Source organism: Pristiophorus japonicus, chromosome 1 (genome assembly GCF_044704955.1).
Source record: "Pristiophorus japonicus isolate sPriJap1 chromosome 1, sPriJap1.hap1, whole genome shotgun sequence".
NCBI classification, from domain to species: domain Eukaryota; kingdom Metazoa; phylum Chordata; class Chondrichthyes; family Pristiophoridae; genus Pristiophorus; species Pristiophorus japonicus.
In genome coordinates, this window is record NC_091977.1 from 308491431 (window position 1) to 308504942 (window position 13512).

General features: G+C 43.1%; 1 protein-coding gene across 1 annotated transcript in view; it reads left to right on the plus strand.

Annotated features, from left to right (window-relative positions):
- The first annotated feature begins 590 nt into the window (after positions 1-590).
- The window catches only part of LOC139263900 (collagen alpha-2(IX) chain-like), an 88735-nt gene continuing 75813 nt past the window's right edge, over positions 591-13512 (plus strand). The window contains exons 1-3 of the mRNA XM_070880006.1: positions 591-624; positions 942-1088; positions 4051-4479. Of these exons, the coding sequence (XP_070736107.1) occupies positions 591-624; positions 942-1088; positions 4051-4479 (610 nt within the window). The remainder of the gene's footprint in view (positions 625-941; positions 1089-4050; positions 4480-13512) is intronic.

Here is a 13512-nt window from a genome sequence, read left to right on the forward strand (position 1 = left end):
ACAGTCTTTGCAAACTTTGGATTTATGAAGAAAGAGAGGGTGAAGTGGGAGAAAGCACTGGAAAATAAAGCAAATGAAGAAAAAAATCATTTTTAAGTGCTTATGACATCTCACAATCTTATGACATAATCTTACTGTTTTGATTTTAGCTGGATTGTCTTAAGTCATTGCCTTTCAGTCAGTTAGACTTCATTATACAAATAAAATGCGATTAAATAGATACTTGTAGACTATCTTGCCTAATTAAGGAAAAATTGAATTATTGGCAAATAAAACTTGTCAAGACAAAACATCCACTATTGCTATTCAGTTATAATTTAAAACTATATACCACAAATACATTTTAATCATATATAAGTAGCACACAATTTTTTCTTAGTCACTACAGATTAAATCTCCAAATTGAGATTTCCTTTAAAATGATTAAAATAGATTTTTTTAAAGTAGATGAAAATCTCTGGCTCTGGTTAAGAGGCCAGTCAAAGGGGTAGGTGAGTTTTACCTATTTTAATGCTTATAATTCAAGCATCAAATAAGTGAATATTAGGTTTCGTTGCTATTGCAGAAACTAGATTTGTTTGGGATTGGTCATGTCCATACACTTGACCAGCAAAGCTCCCAGAGGTAAAAGGGTAGTACTCTGACCCCAGGTATCTCTCATTCTGCCACGCAACATAATAAGATTAGATCATTAAGCAAGTTTAAAAAAATGTGTTTTGTGTGTGTGACAGAACAGGGGATGTACTGGAGACAGCAGTGACACATTAATGTTTTAAGGCACTGAGCTGCTGGTTGTTGAAGGCACAAAAAGCCTTGGAACACTTGTGTTGGGTTCCATGGGATAAGCCTAGAACAACCCCATCAATGTACATATTTATAGCAAGAAGAGGTGTTTTCTAAAATATTAGGCATTAAATATATAGCATTTCTTTATATTTCAGTCATCAACTTATCATTTGTTTTCAATCCAAACTTGCAGATTTCTTCCACGCCTATGAGGGGACATGTGCTGTGGCTAGTTATTTATTTCCTAATTTCTCTGCATTCACTTGACGTTAGTTGTCAGGAATATTCAGGCTCCATTTCTGGTGAGTAGGATCTGGACAACCAGTTTAATATCAGCTGACGTGGAGTTCCTTGTTTCAATGTTCTGCATATACCGTTCCTCTACCTCTTTTATTTCTTGTTTGTTTCCTGGTTTTGCCTTTCACCTATATAAAAATATTATGGTTCTATAATCATCAAACCATGTCCAAAGCATCTTTTAGAAGTCTGTAGACTGATAGAAGGCTGATAAATTTTTGATAGCAAATGAAGACTAAACATTACACAAAGCCTAAAATGATGATCCATTTACAAAAGAAATGATAAAGTTTGACAATCTTTGTTCTCAGTGCATGTGGAGGATTTATTCTATATTCTTGATAGATGTTAAACATTTGTAAACTTGTCTAACAAAAATACTTTCTTGAATTTGACTATTTAATCTAATGTGGCACTTTTCAGATTTTCTCTGATAATTTTCCTTGTCATTTTTACTAATTTGACTGATTAGAATAATAACTTTTTTTTAAAAAAAGGAAATATTCTGGATAATGTTTTCCTGGCTGTGATGGTGTTATTTTTCTGATGTTTCTGCAATATTTTGCAGTGTATAAGTTTCATAGCTTATTGCACGATTAAATTATTCATGGCTCACGGAATTAATGCAAAGATTTCTAAACGTCAAGATTGTTCTGACAAGTCAAGCTGGAAGAACAGAGGTTTGCAATTAGCCTGGCAGCAGCCAGTCGCTGCAGAAATTGTCAGTTAAAGATTAGAAAGTATTCGGGTTTTCTGTGTACTGTCTTTTTGACATGTTGGTTTCTCATTTTTTTCTAATGAAGTGAAAAGTTCCTTAGCGCATATATCCTATGTAGAAAAATTCTGAAATGCTTTTATGCTGTCATTTAATATTGCTGGCTTTTATTAGGCTGTGCTTCTGACTACTAACCAGTGCACAGTGCAAACATCCTGATAATACATGTGACTTTTAGTGAAGCCATCCATTCTATTTGTCCACAGAAAATAGTTTCATACTAGATAAATGATCAAGATTAAGGGACTGAAAAATAATTTAAGATTTCCTGGAGTGGGTATTGTGAAAAATGTAACATTTGATTAATATTTGTCTACATTAAAAGCGCATTGCTGGGAGCATGTACATTTTCTGTATGGTTTACATTTATAAAACGGCTAAATCCTTATGCACAAATCATCATCATCATAGGCGGTCCCTCAAAACGAGGATGACTTGCTTCCATGCCAAAAAAGGATGAGTTCACAGGTGTTTCAATGAAGGACCTGAACTACATCCTCAAGGGTGGAAGATGCCTGTGCATGGATTTTTTAAACGTGTGATGGTCGTTGCACACCAGCCACCACAAGGGCTTGACAGAGCTAGGTCTTGGTCCAGTGGCAAGGATTACCCAAGATGACTGGAGACCAGCTCTGCTGCATGGACCTAGTGCACACACATATCCCAGTGCAGGCTGGCCCGTGCTGTCCTTGGACCCCTGGCCCCGAACTCACGCCTCCCCTGGGCTCTGATCACATCCCTCTACAATCTCTCGCCGCTCCTGTGCCCCGACCTCGCCACTCCTGCTGTATCTGCCCGCGCTCCAATCACCGACCTGGACCTTGACGATGTCACGCTTCACTGCCGTCGCCCTCCTGCACCAGCTCGCGCAGATCCCTGGAGTAGTATGCCCCCATGCTGCTCTTTTTATGGCTCCGACCTGCCACTGGTGTTCTTGCGTAGGTCGGGGCCTTCACGCTGCTCACCATGTAACGACGTTGTAAGTGATTGAAGAACCGGCAGAAAGTGACAAGCACTTTTTCTCTTTTTTAGTACCTTTTTAAAAAAACAAGTGTCACGCAAAAATGTTTACGGTGACAATTACGGTGAAATCTAATGCCTGACATGTGAAGTCCTGCATCACATGCTTTGGTCCTTTACGAGAAGTTTATGGGTTCAAGTCCCTCTAGGCTGACTCTCCGAATGCAGTACTGAGGGAATGCTGCCCCTAAGCGTCAACCCTCTTACCTGTACGTAAAAGATCCCATTATAATTAGTGGAAGGAGGATTTTAGTAATGGCTAATATCTGCAGATGTTTCAGGCAGTTGTGGATCTTGAATCTTTGATCTCTGAATTGTGATGGGGACATTTTATTAATTGTATCAGGCAACCCTACAGTTCCATTTAAAATGATTACTTTTTAAAGATTGCTAATATTATAAAATATGAATTATGAATTCTGAATTAAAATAATGCAATTGACTGGAAAAGCTGACAGATGATTTGAATTCTACAAATAACACAAACCTTCTTGTCACAATTGCCTATACCTGCTCAGTGATGGAATATTGTAGTAAAGTTTGGCAGGCATCAGAGAGAAAAAAAAATCTCTTGTTCCTGGACTCTAAAGTCACAAAGCCATTAAGGTCATAGGACTGGATTAGATTCACCAACTCCATGCTAGAGTCTATCCTCTACAACACCAGAGAGATGGGGTCAGGCTGTTGGCCTTCCACATCAATATGACTGGAACAGGACCAACAGCATTTATGCTGGGAATACAAGAGCTGCTGCTGCTTCATCTCATTATTCTGCAGCAATCGAAAAGTCTGTACCGAATACTAGCAGCAAAGCTTCACACGCCCTTCTGCCCATGGAACTGTCTCCCAAACAATATCATCTTCAGGATCTGTAACACTTACAAGTAAAACTTCAAACACACTCAAGCATCATCATGAACTAGGGTTATTGGAGCATACAATAGGCCATAGGAGAGGTCTAGGCATGTCACTTGGCATCCCAGTATGAACTCTTTGGGTTTTTGGTGCTCTAAGCAACTGTCAGGGTCAAGGTCCGAAGACATCTGTTCTCCATACTGTTGTCTCTGGCCGTATCCTGCTGTTAGCCACCCAAGATGCAGAAAATACCCCTGTAAATCCAAAATTTAACATTATGGAAGGTTGCTGCTGAAGTTAACTATTGTTTCCTTTAGGAGATGATGACATACATACCTTTGAAGGGTCTACAACTGAAGATTTGCACAGAGAGCCATCAGAAAGCACAGGATCAGGGAACGCTTCCTCCGAGGATGAAATGTCTGGTGATGACTATAAAATCACAACAGACATTCCTGATATTATTGAATCCCTATCAGGATTTTATCCTGAAATATCAACATCTGACTATGATGAGCTATACAACACAGCGTCTGGAGATCCTGACCTGGGTGAAACTGGGTCCACCATGCTAACAGTACAAATGATCACAGATGGAGATTACCCTTACACTAGCCCCACGGGTTTTTACATTCCTGCCAGAGAAGTCACTAACCTCACAACAAGAATTCCATACCTGCAACCCACAGAAACATTGGATGTGGAGATAGGGTTGCTTCCCGTCCGTGATATCTCAGAGGGAGAAGGTACGTGACCTGGCTGATGCATGATGGTGCACAGGCATGTAATTAAAACAAAAATGAGCTATTTACCTCATTTTGTATTTGCAAAATGAAGATAGAAGTGGCATCTTCAGTTCAAACAGATCATGTCACTGATCATTTGTATTATTTTTAAAGTACATATTCCTAAATCAGGAGTTTTAAATATTGACAGAAATAATAATGGTATTTGACTAATTTTTTTTTTTTGTTCCTCTTAATTTATTTTATCCTGGTTCTGCCCTTGCCATGCAATATTCCAATTTGGAAGTAGTCTGTAACTAGAGCTCCTGCAAATACTAGCTTGATTCTCTTTGTGGTGTGTGACAGTTCAACCTGCCAACTATTAGACTCTATGATGAGGCACCTCTCTTCTGCACTCTTTCTCTTTCTGACAGAGGTCAGGAACTCACCACATACGAGTTCAGGTGTAGCCCCAGGCCCTACCACAAAGCAGCAACCAGCACACTGCACATCCACACTTCAGTGAAGAATAAGAACATGGGTCTTTTTGCTCATCCCTACTTAATGGCTAGAGTTTTTGCTTTTGTGCTCACCAGCCAGTGATGTTCCTCTGTGTTAAAATGATTAAAGGGTGGGAAATCATGGACGAGTAATCAGAAGCAAAAAACTCCAGCCAATATGTCAACAAATGCATTAATCGAAAAAGTAAATTAAATTTCAGTCCTAACTTTAGATCAATTTTGGTAAGATGGATTTTCATTCTAGATCCAAAATTAAGAATGGTAAAGCTGACACAGTAACTAAAGATTGTTCTTCATGACTAATAATAAAATCTTTAACACTTTTTATTAATTAATACTAGTGTTTTATTTTTTAAATTGTTAATACTCTCTTTTTATGTGGACCCGTGGAAAAACTAAGTATAATTTTAAAAGCCCTTACAACTGTGAAATTTATTTTTGTGCAATTTGTTCAGTGAAATTCCTTTGCACTGCTTTTGAAACCAAAGTAATAATGTCAAAGGACAATTTGCTACAAGCATTTGTGCCCAGTCCTTCTTGAACAATATGTCACTTTCCAATGGGCCCAAGTTTCCGCCCTCTGGAAAAATGGCGCATCTAGATAAGGTGCGCCAACTTTCTGGAAGAAAAAGGATGCCGAAAACTTATCTTGTGATTCTCCGGTCTCCTCAGGATGTCTTCGTGCTCGGTGTGGCTCAGCACAAGGGGTCGGGGGCGGAGCCAGGTCCCGGCGCTGAAAACAGTGCTGGGACCTCTGCACATGCGTGCTGGAGTGTGTGCGCATGTGCAGTAGCTCCAGGCCCCCGAGGCTGTGTGGGAGGGGCCCGATCCTAGCCCTGGCCGAATGGGCTCACAGGGCGAAGATTGGGACTCGGACCTCCCCCCCGTTCAGCTGCCTCTCCCTCCCTCCCGTTCAGCCTCCCTCCCCCATCTTCTCACCCCCCTCTTCTTTTCCCCCCCATGTTCAGCCTCTCCCACCCCCTCCCTCTTCTCCCCTCCCTCTTCTCCCCCCCTTCTCTCCCTCCCCCTTCCCCCCTCCCTCCCTCCATGTCGGCGGGACCCGCCCGGCATCTCGCTGGGGGCTGGCCTGGCCCGACCCGGCCCGTTCAGCCTCTCCCGCCCTTCCTTTCCCTCCCTCCCCTCTCCTTCCCCTCCTCCCTCTCTACCCCCATCACTCGCTGTCAGAAACACAGCGACACTGACAGAGACAGAGAGAGACACACTGGGGGGAGGGGAGGTGGCCGTCCCAGCACGCTGCTGGAGGGCTCCCGGTGCTGCAGTAGGTGAGTAGAAATAATTTTTTATTTATTGATTTTTAAAAAAAATGTTAATATATTTTTTTGATTTATTGATTGATTTATTATTGATGATGGCTCTTTATTTGTAAAAGTGAAATGTTTACTGTTTGTAAACTTCCATCCCTGCCACCCCCCCGCCTGCCAATCTCTCATTCCCTACGCCTGATTTCGAAGTGTAGGCAAGGTTTTTCTGAGCGTACAAAAATCTACACTTACTCCATTCTAACTTAGTTTGGAGTAAGTTTTTGCTGCCTAAACTTGTAAAACAGGCGTAAGTGGCTGGACACGCCCCAATTGAAAAAAAAATCTATTCGAAAATGAAACTATTCTAACTGACTAGAACTGGAGCAAACTAAATGCCGAGAATTGCAATTTTTAAGATGTTCCATTCTAAACTAGTTGCTCCAAAAAAATAGGAGCAACTCAGGCCGAAACTTGAGCCCATTGTGTGCTCGCCTATCCCGCAATTCCCCATTTAAAGCCCCTCCATTTGGGTTCTGCCCTGTCAAGCACTGAGAGAGCCCTAATCAAAGTCATCAACAGTATAAGAACATAAGAAATAGGAACAGGAGGAGGCCATACGGCCCCTCAAGCCTGCTCCGCCATTCAGTAAGATCATGGCTGATCTGATCATGGACTCAGCTCCACTTCCCCAACCGCTTCCCATAACCCCTTATCCCCTTATCATTTAAGAAACTGTCTATTTCTGTCTTAAATTTATTCAATGCCACAGCTTCCACAGCTCTCTGAGGCAGCGAATTCCACAGATTTACAATCCTCAGAGAAGAAATTTCTCCTCATCTCTGTTTTAAATGGGCAGCCCCTTATTCTAAGATCGCACCCTCTAGTTCTTGTCTACCCCATCCCTGGAAACTTCCTCTCTGCATCCACCTAGGTCAAGCCCCCTCATAATCTTATGCGTTTTGATAAGATCACCTCTCATTCTTCTGAATTCCAATGAATCCCAACCTACTCAACCTTTCCTCGTAAGTCAACCCCCTCATCCCCGGAATCAACCTAGTGAACCTTCTCTGAACTGCCTCCAAAGCAAGTATATCCTTTCGTAAATACAGAAACCAAAACTGCACGCAGTATTCCAGGTGTGCCCTCACCAATACCCTGTATAGCTGTAGTAAGACTTCCCTGCTTTTATACTCCATCCCCTTTGCAATAAAGGCCACTATTCCATTGGCCTTCCTAATCACTTGCTGTACCTGCATACTATCCTTTTGTGTTTCATACACAAGTACCCCCAGGTCCCGCTGTACTGCGGCACTTTGCAGTCTTTCTCCATTTACATAATAACTTGCTCTTTGTTTCTTCTGCCAAAGTCATGACCTCACACTTCCAACATTATACTCCAGCCGCCAAATATTTGGCCACTCACTTAGTCTGTCTATGTCCTTTTGCAGATTTTGTGTGTCCTCCTCGCACATTGCTTTTCCTCCCATCTTTGTATCATCAGCAAACTTGGCTACGTTACACTCAGTCCCTTCCAAGTCGTTAATATAGATTGTAAATAGTTGGGGTCCCAGCACTGATCCCTGCGGCACCCCACTAGTTACTGGTTGCCAACCAGAGAAACATAGAAACATAGAAAATAGGTCCATTTGGCCCTTTGAGCCTGCAGCACCATTCAACAAGATCATGGCTGATCATTCCCCTTTCCTGCTTTCTCTCCATACCCCTTGACCCCTTTAGCCGTAAGGGCAATATCTAACTCCCTCTTGAATATATCCAATGAACTGGCATCAACAACTCTCTGCGGTAGGGAATTCCACAGGTTAACAACTCTCTGAGTGAAGAAGTTTCTCCTCATCTCAGTCCTAAATGGCTTACTCCTTATCTTTAGACTGTTTCCCCTGGTTCTGGACTTCCCTAACATCGGGAACATTTTCCCTGCATCTAATCTGTCCAATCCCGTCAGAATTTTATGTTTCTTTGAGATCCCCTCTCATTCTTTGAAACTCCAGTGAATACAGGCCCAGTCGATCCAGTCTCTCCTCATATGTCAGTCCTGCCATCCCGGGAATCAGTCTGATGAACCTTTGCTGCACTCCCTCAATAGCAAGAACATCAGTCCTCAGATTAGGAGATCAAAACTGAACACAATATTTCAGGTGAGGCCTCACCAAGGCCCTGTACAACTGCAGCAAGACCTCCCTGCTCCTATACTCAAATCCCCTAGCTATGAAGGCCAACATACCATTTGCCTTCTTCACCCCTGCTGTACCTGCATGCCAACTTTTAATGACTGATGTACTATGACACCCAGGTCTCGTTGCACTTCCCCTTTTCCTAATCTGCCACCATTCAGATAATATTCTGCCTTTGTGTTCTTGCCCCCAAAGTGGATAACCCCACTTTTATCCACATTATACTGCATCTGCTATGCATTTGCCCACTCACCTAACCTGTCCAAGTCACCCTGCAGCATCTTAGCATCCTCCTCACAGCTCACACCGCCACCCAGCTTAGTGTAATCTGCAAACTTGGAGATATTACACTCAATTCCTTCATCTAAATCATTGATGTATATTGTAAATAGCTGGGATCCTAGCACTGAGCCTTGCGGCACCCCACTAGTCACTGCCTGCCATTCTGAAAAGGACCCGTTTACCCCGACTCTCTGCTTCCTGTCTGCCAACCAGTTCTCTATCCACGTCAGTACATTACACCCAATACCATGTGCTTTAATTTTGTACACCAGTTTCTTGTGTGGGACCTTGTCAAAAGCCTTTTGAAAGTCCAAATACACCACATCCACTGGTTCTCCCTTGTCCACCCTACTAGTTACATTCTCAAAAAATTCTAGAAGATTTGTCAAGCATGATTTTCCCTTCATAAATCTATGCTGACTTGGACCGATCCTGTCACTGCTTTCCAAATGCGCTGCTATTCCATCTTTAATAATTGATTCCAACATTTTCCCCAATACTGATGACAAGCTAACCGGTCTATAATTACCCACTTTCTCTCTTTTTTAAAAAGCGGTGTTACATTAGCTACCCTCCAGTCCATAGGAACTGATCCAGAATCGATAAACTGTTGGAAAATGATCACCAATGCACCCACTATTTCTAGGGCCACTTCCTTAAGTACTCTGGGATGCAGACTATCAGGCCCCGGGGATTTATCAGTCTTCAATCCCATCAAATACCCAAACGCAATTTCTTGACTAATAAGGATTTCCTTCAGTTCCTCCTTCTCACTAGACCCTCGGTCCCCTAGTATTTCCAGAAGGTTATTTGTGTCTTCCTTCGTGAAGATAGAACTAAAGTATTTGTTCAACTGGTCTGCCATTTCTTTGTTCCCCATTATAAATTCACCTGAATCTGACTGCAAGGGACCTACGTTTGTCTTCACGAATCTTTTTCTCTTCACACATCTATAGAAGCTTTTGCAGTCAGTTTTTATGTTCCCAGCAAACTTCCTCTCATACTCGATTTCCCCCCTCCTAATTAAACCCTTTGTCGTCCTCTGCTGAATTCTAAATTTCTCCCAGTCCTCAGGTTTGCTGCTTTTTCTGGCCTATTTATATGCCTTTTCCTTGGATTTAACACTATCCTTAATTTCCTTTGTTAGCCACGGTTGAGCCACCTTCCCTGTTTTATTTTTACTCCAGACAGGGATGTACAATTGTTGAAGTTCATCCATGTGATCTTTAAATGTTTGCCATTGCCGATCTACCGTCAACCCTTTAAGTATCACTCGCCAGTCTATTCTAGCCAATTCGCGTCTCATACCATCTAAGTTACCTTTCCTTAAGTTCAGGACCCTAGTTTCTGAATTAACTGTGTCACTCTCCATCTTAATAAAGAATTCTATCATATTATGGTCACTCTTCCCCAAGGGGCCTCGCACAACAAGATTGCTAATTATTCCTTTCTCATTACACATCACCCAGTCTCGGATGGCCAACCTTCTTGTTGGTTCCTCGACATATTGGTCTAGAAAACCTCCCATTCACACCAAGAAATCCTCCTCCACCGTATCGCTACCAGTTTGGTTAGCCCAATCCAAATGTAGATTAAAGTCACCCATGATAACTACTGTACCTTTATTGCACATCCCTAATTTCATGTTTGATGCAGTCCCCAACCTCACTACTACTGTTTGGTGGTCTGTACACAACTCCCAGTAGCGTGTTCTGCCCTTTGCTATTTCACAACTTCACCCATACAGATTCCACATCATCCAAGTTAATGTCCTTTCTTACTATTGCGTTAATTTCCTCTTTAACCAGCAAATCTACCCCACCTCCTTTTCCTTTCTGTCTATCCTTCCTGAATGATGAATACCCCTGGATGTTGAGTTCCCAGCCTTGGTCATCTTGGAGCCAAGTCTCCGTGATGCCAATTATATCATATTCATTAATTGCTGCCTGTGCAGTTAATTCGTCCACCTTATTACGAATACTCCTCACATTGAGGCACAGAGCCTTCAGGCTTATCTTATTATGACACTTTGCCCCTTTAGAATTTTGTTGTAATGTGACCCTTTTTGATTTTTGCCTTGGGTATCTCTGCCCTCCACTTTTACTTTTCTTTTTTCTATCTTTTGCTTCTGTCCCCCATTCTACTTCCCTCTGTCTCCCTGCATAGGTTCCCATCCCCCTGCAATATTAGTTTAATCCCTCCCCAACAGCACTAGCAAACACTCCCCCTAGGGTATTAGTTCCGGTCCTGCCCAGGTGCAGACCGTCCGGTTTGTATTGGTCCTACTTCCCCCAGAACCGGTTCTAATGTCCCAGGAATTTGAATCCCTCCTTCTGCACCACGTATTCATCTGAGCTATCCTGCGATTCCTGCTCTGACTAGCACGTGGCACTGGTAGCAATCCTGAGATTACTACCTTTGAGGTCCCACTTTTTAGTTTAACTCCTAGCTCCGTAAATTCAGCTTGTAGGACCTCATCCCAATTTTTAACTATAGCGTTGGTACATATATGCACCACGACAACTGGCTGTTCACCTTTCCCCTCCAAAATGTCCTGCAGCCAATCCGAGACATCCTTGACCCTTTCTCCAGGGAGGCAACATACCATCCTGGAGTCTCAGTTGCGGCTGCAGGAATGTCTATCTATTCCCCTTACAATAGAATCCCCTACCACTATAGCTCTCCCACTCTTTTTCCTGCCCTCCTGTGCAGCAGAGCCACCCACGGTGCCATGAACTTGGCTGCTGCTGCCCTTCCCTGATGAGTCATTCCCCCCCCAAACAGTACCCAAAACGGCGTATCTATTTTGGAGGGGGATGACCGCAGGGGACCCCTGCACTACCTTCCTTCCACTTCTCTTCCTGTTGGTCACCCATTCCCTATCTGTCTGTGTAATCTTTACCTGCGGTATGACCAACTCGCTCAACGTGCTATTCACGGCGTCCTCAGAATCGTGGATACTCCAGTGAATCCGCCCGCAGCTCCAGTGCCGCAATGCGGTCTGTCAGGAGCTGCAGCAGGATACACTTCCCGCACATGTAGTCATCAGGGACACTGGAAGCATCCCCGAGTTCCCACATAGCACAGGAGGAGCATGACGCATGTCTGAGCACTCCTGCCATGAAAACCCCGAGATTAACTTAATTTGGCAACAACAATGATAAAAGTTACCTACTGATAAAGAAAAGAAAAAGAAAAACTACTCACCAATCACTTACTGCTCAAGGAATCCGTCCCTTACGCACTCTATGAACTCCTCCTCAAGGCTACCCTGACTAATTTGATTTGTCCAATCAATATGGACGTTATTGCTGTTCCCTTTTTACAAGCCCCCTCTATTTCCTGGTCTATGCTCTGACCAACAGAGTTGCTACTGTTAGGGGGCCTATAGACTCCGCCACCAGCGACTTTTTCCCCTTATTATTCCTTATCTCCACCCAAACTGTTTCAACACTCTTATCATTTGAGCCAATATCGTTTCTTACTATTGCAGTGATTCCATCCTTTATCAATACCCCACCTCCTTTTCCTTTCTGTCTGTCCTTCCGGATTGTCAAGTACTCCTGAATATTTCATTCCCAGTCCTGGTCACCTTGCAACCATGTCTTTGTAATGGCTATCAGATCATACCATTTGTCTCAATTTGTGCCATCAACTCATCTATCTTGTTACAAATGCTATATGCATTTAGACAAAGTGCCTTTAAGTTTGTTTTTTTTTTACCCTTTTTTCTTGCTTGTTTCCTCTCTCATTCAAACTCACTTTCATTACTTTTGCTTTCTAGTTCCTGCTTTACTCCCCTCCCTACTGAATCTAGTTTCAGGTTCCCATCCCCCTGCCAAGCTAGTTTAAACCCTCTCCAACAGCACTAGCAACCCCCCCGCCCCCCGCGAGGATATTGGTCCAGGCACTCTTGAGGAGCAACCCGCCTGGCTTGTACAGGTCCCACCTCCCCCAGAAGCAGTCCCAATATCTCAGGAAATTAAAGCCCTCCCGCCTGCACCATCCTAGGCGACCAAGGCACTTTATCCATTGCTGATCTCTCTGCAGTGTTTGACATGGTTGATCATTCCATCTTGCTTCATTGCCTCTCTTCAGTAGTCCATCTCATTGGACTGTCCTAGCCAGTTTCCGTTCCTACATGTTCCAGTGCATCTCCAGCTCTTGCAAGAAGCTGCCCTTGGCCCCTTCTTCTTGCTTTTTGCTCAGACTGGATGCAGTTTTTGTGGTTTGTTTGATCCTGATCTGAACTACAAATGCTACATACCATCTATCACTAAGACTGCTTACCTCACAAATTGCTCACCTCAGCCCCTAACTTAGTCCCACAGTCATTAAAAGCTTTATTCATACCATCATCACCTTCAAATTTTACTTCCTTACCAGTCAGCTGACCTCCAGCCTCAAAATCTCCAAGTCATCCAAAGCTCTACACCCTCTCCTCTGCACTAAGCTTCATTTCCTCAGAATCCATGTCTTTGTTGATCTATATTTGTTCCCCATTCCACAACAAATCAAATTTAAAATCCTCGTCCTCGCTCCACCTTACCTCTGTAACCTTCTGCATCCTTTGGTCCTCTGACTCTGGCCTGCTGTGTATTGCTCTCTTCTTCCCCACTGCACCTTTTGTGGCAGAGCCTTCAGCATCCTCAATCCTACTCCTTGGCCTCCCTCCCCATCCCCCCCCATCTCTCTTTCTTCCTCGTCACTTTTAAAAAGGTTTCTCAAATCAGAGTTCTATGGCCAAGATTTTGGTCACCTCTTCTAACTCTCTTGCAAAGACTCGGTACCTATTCC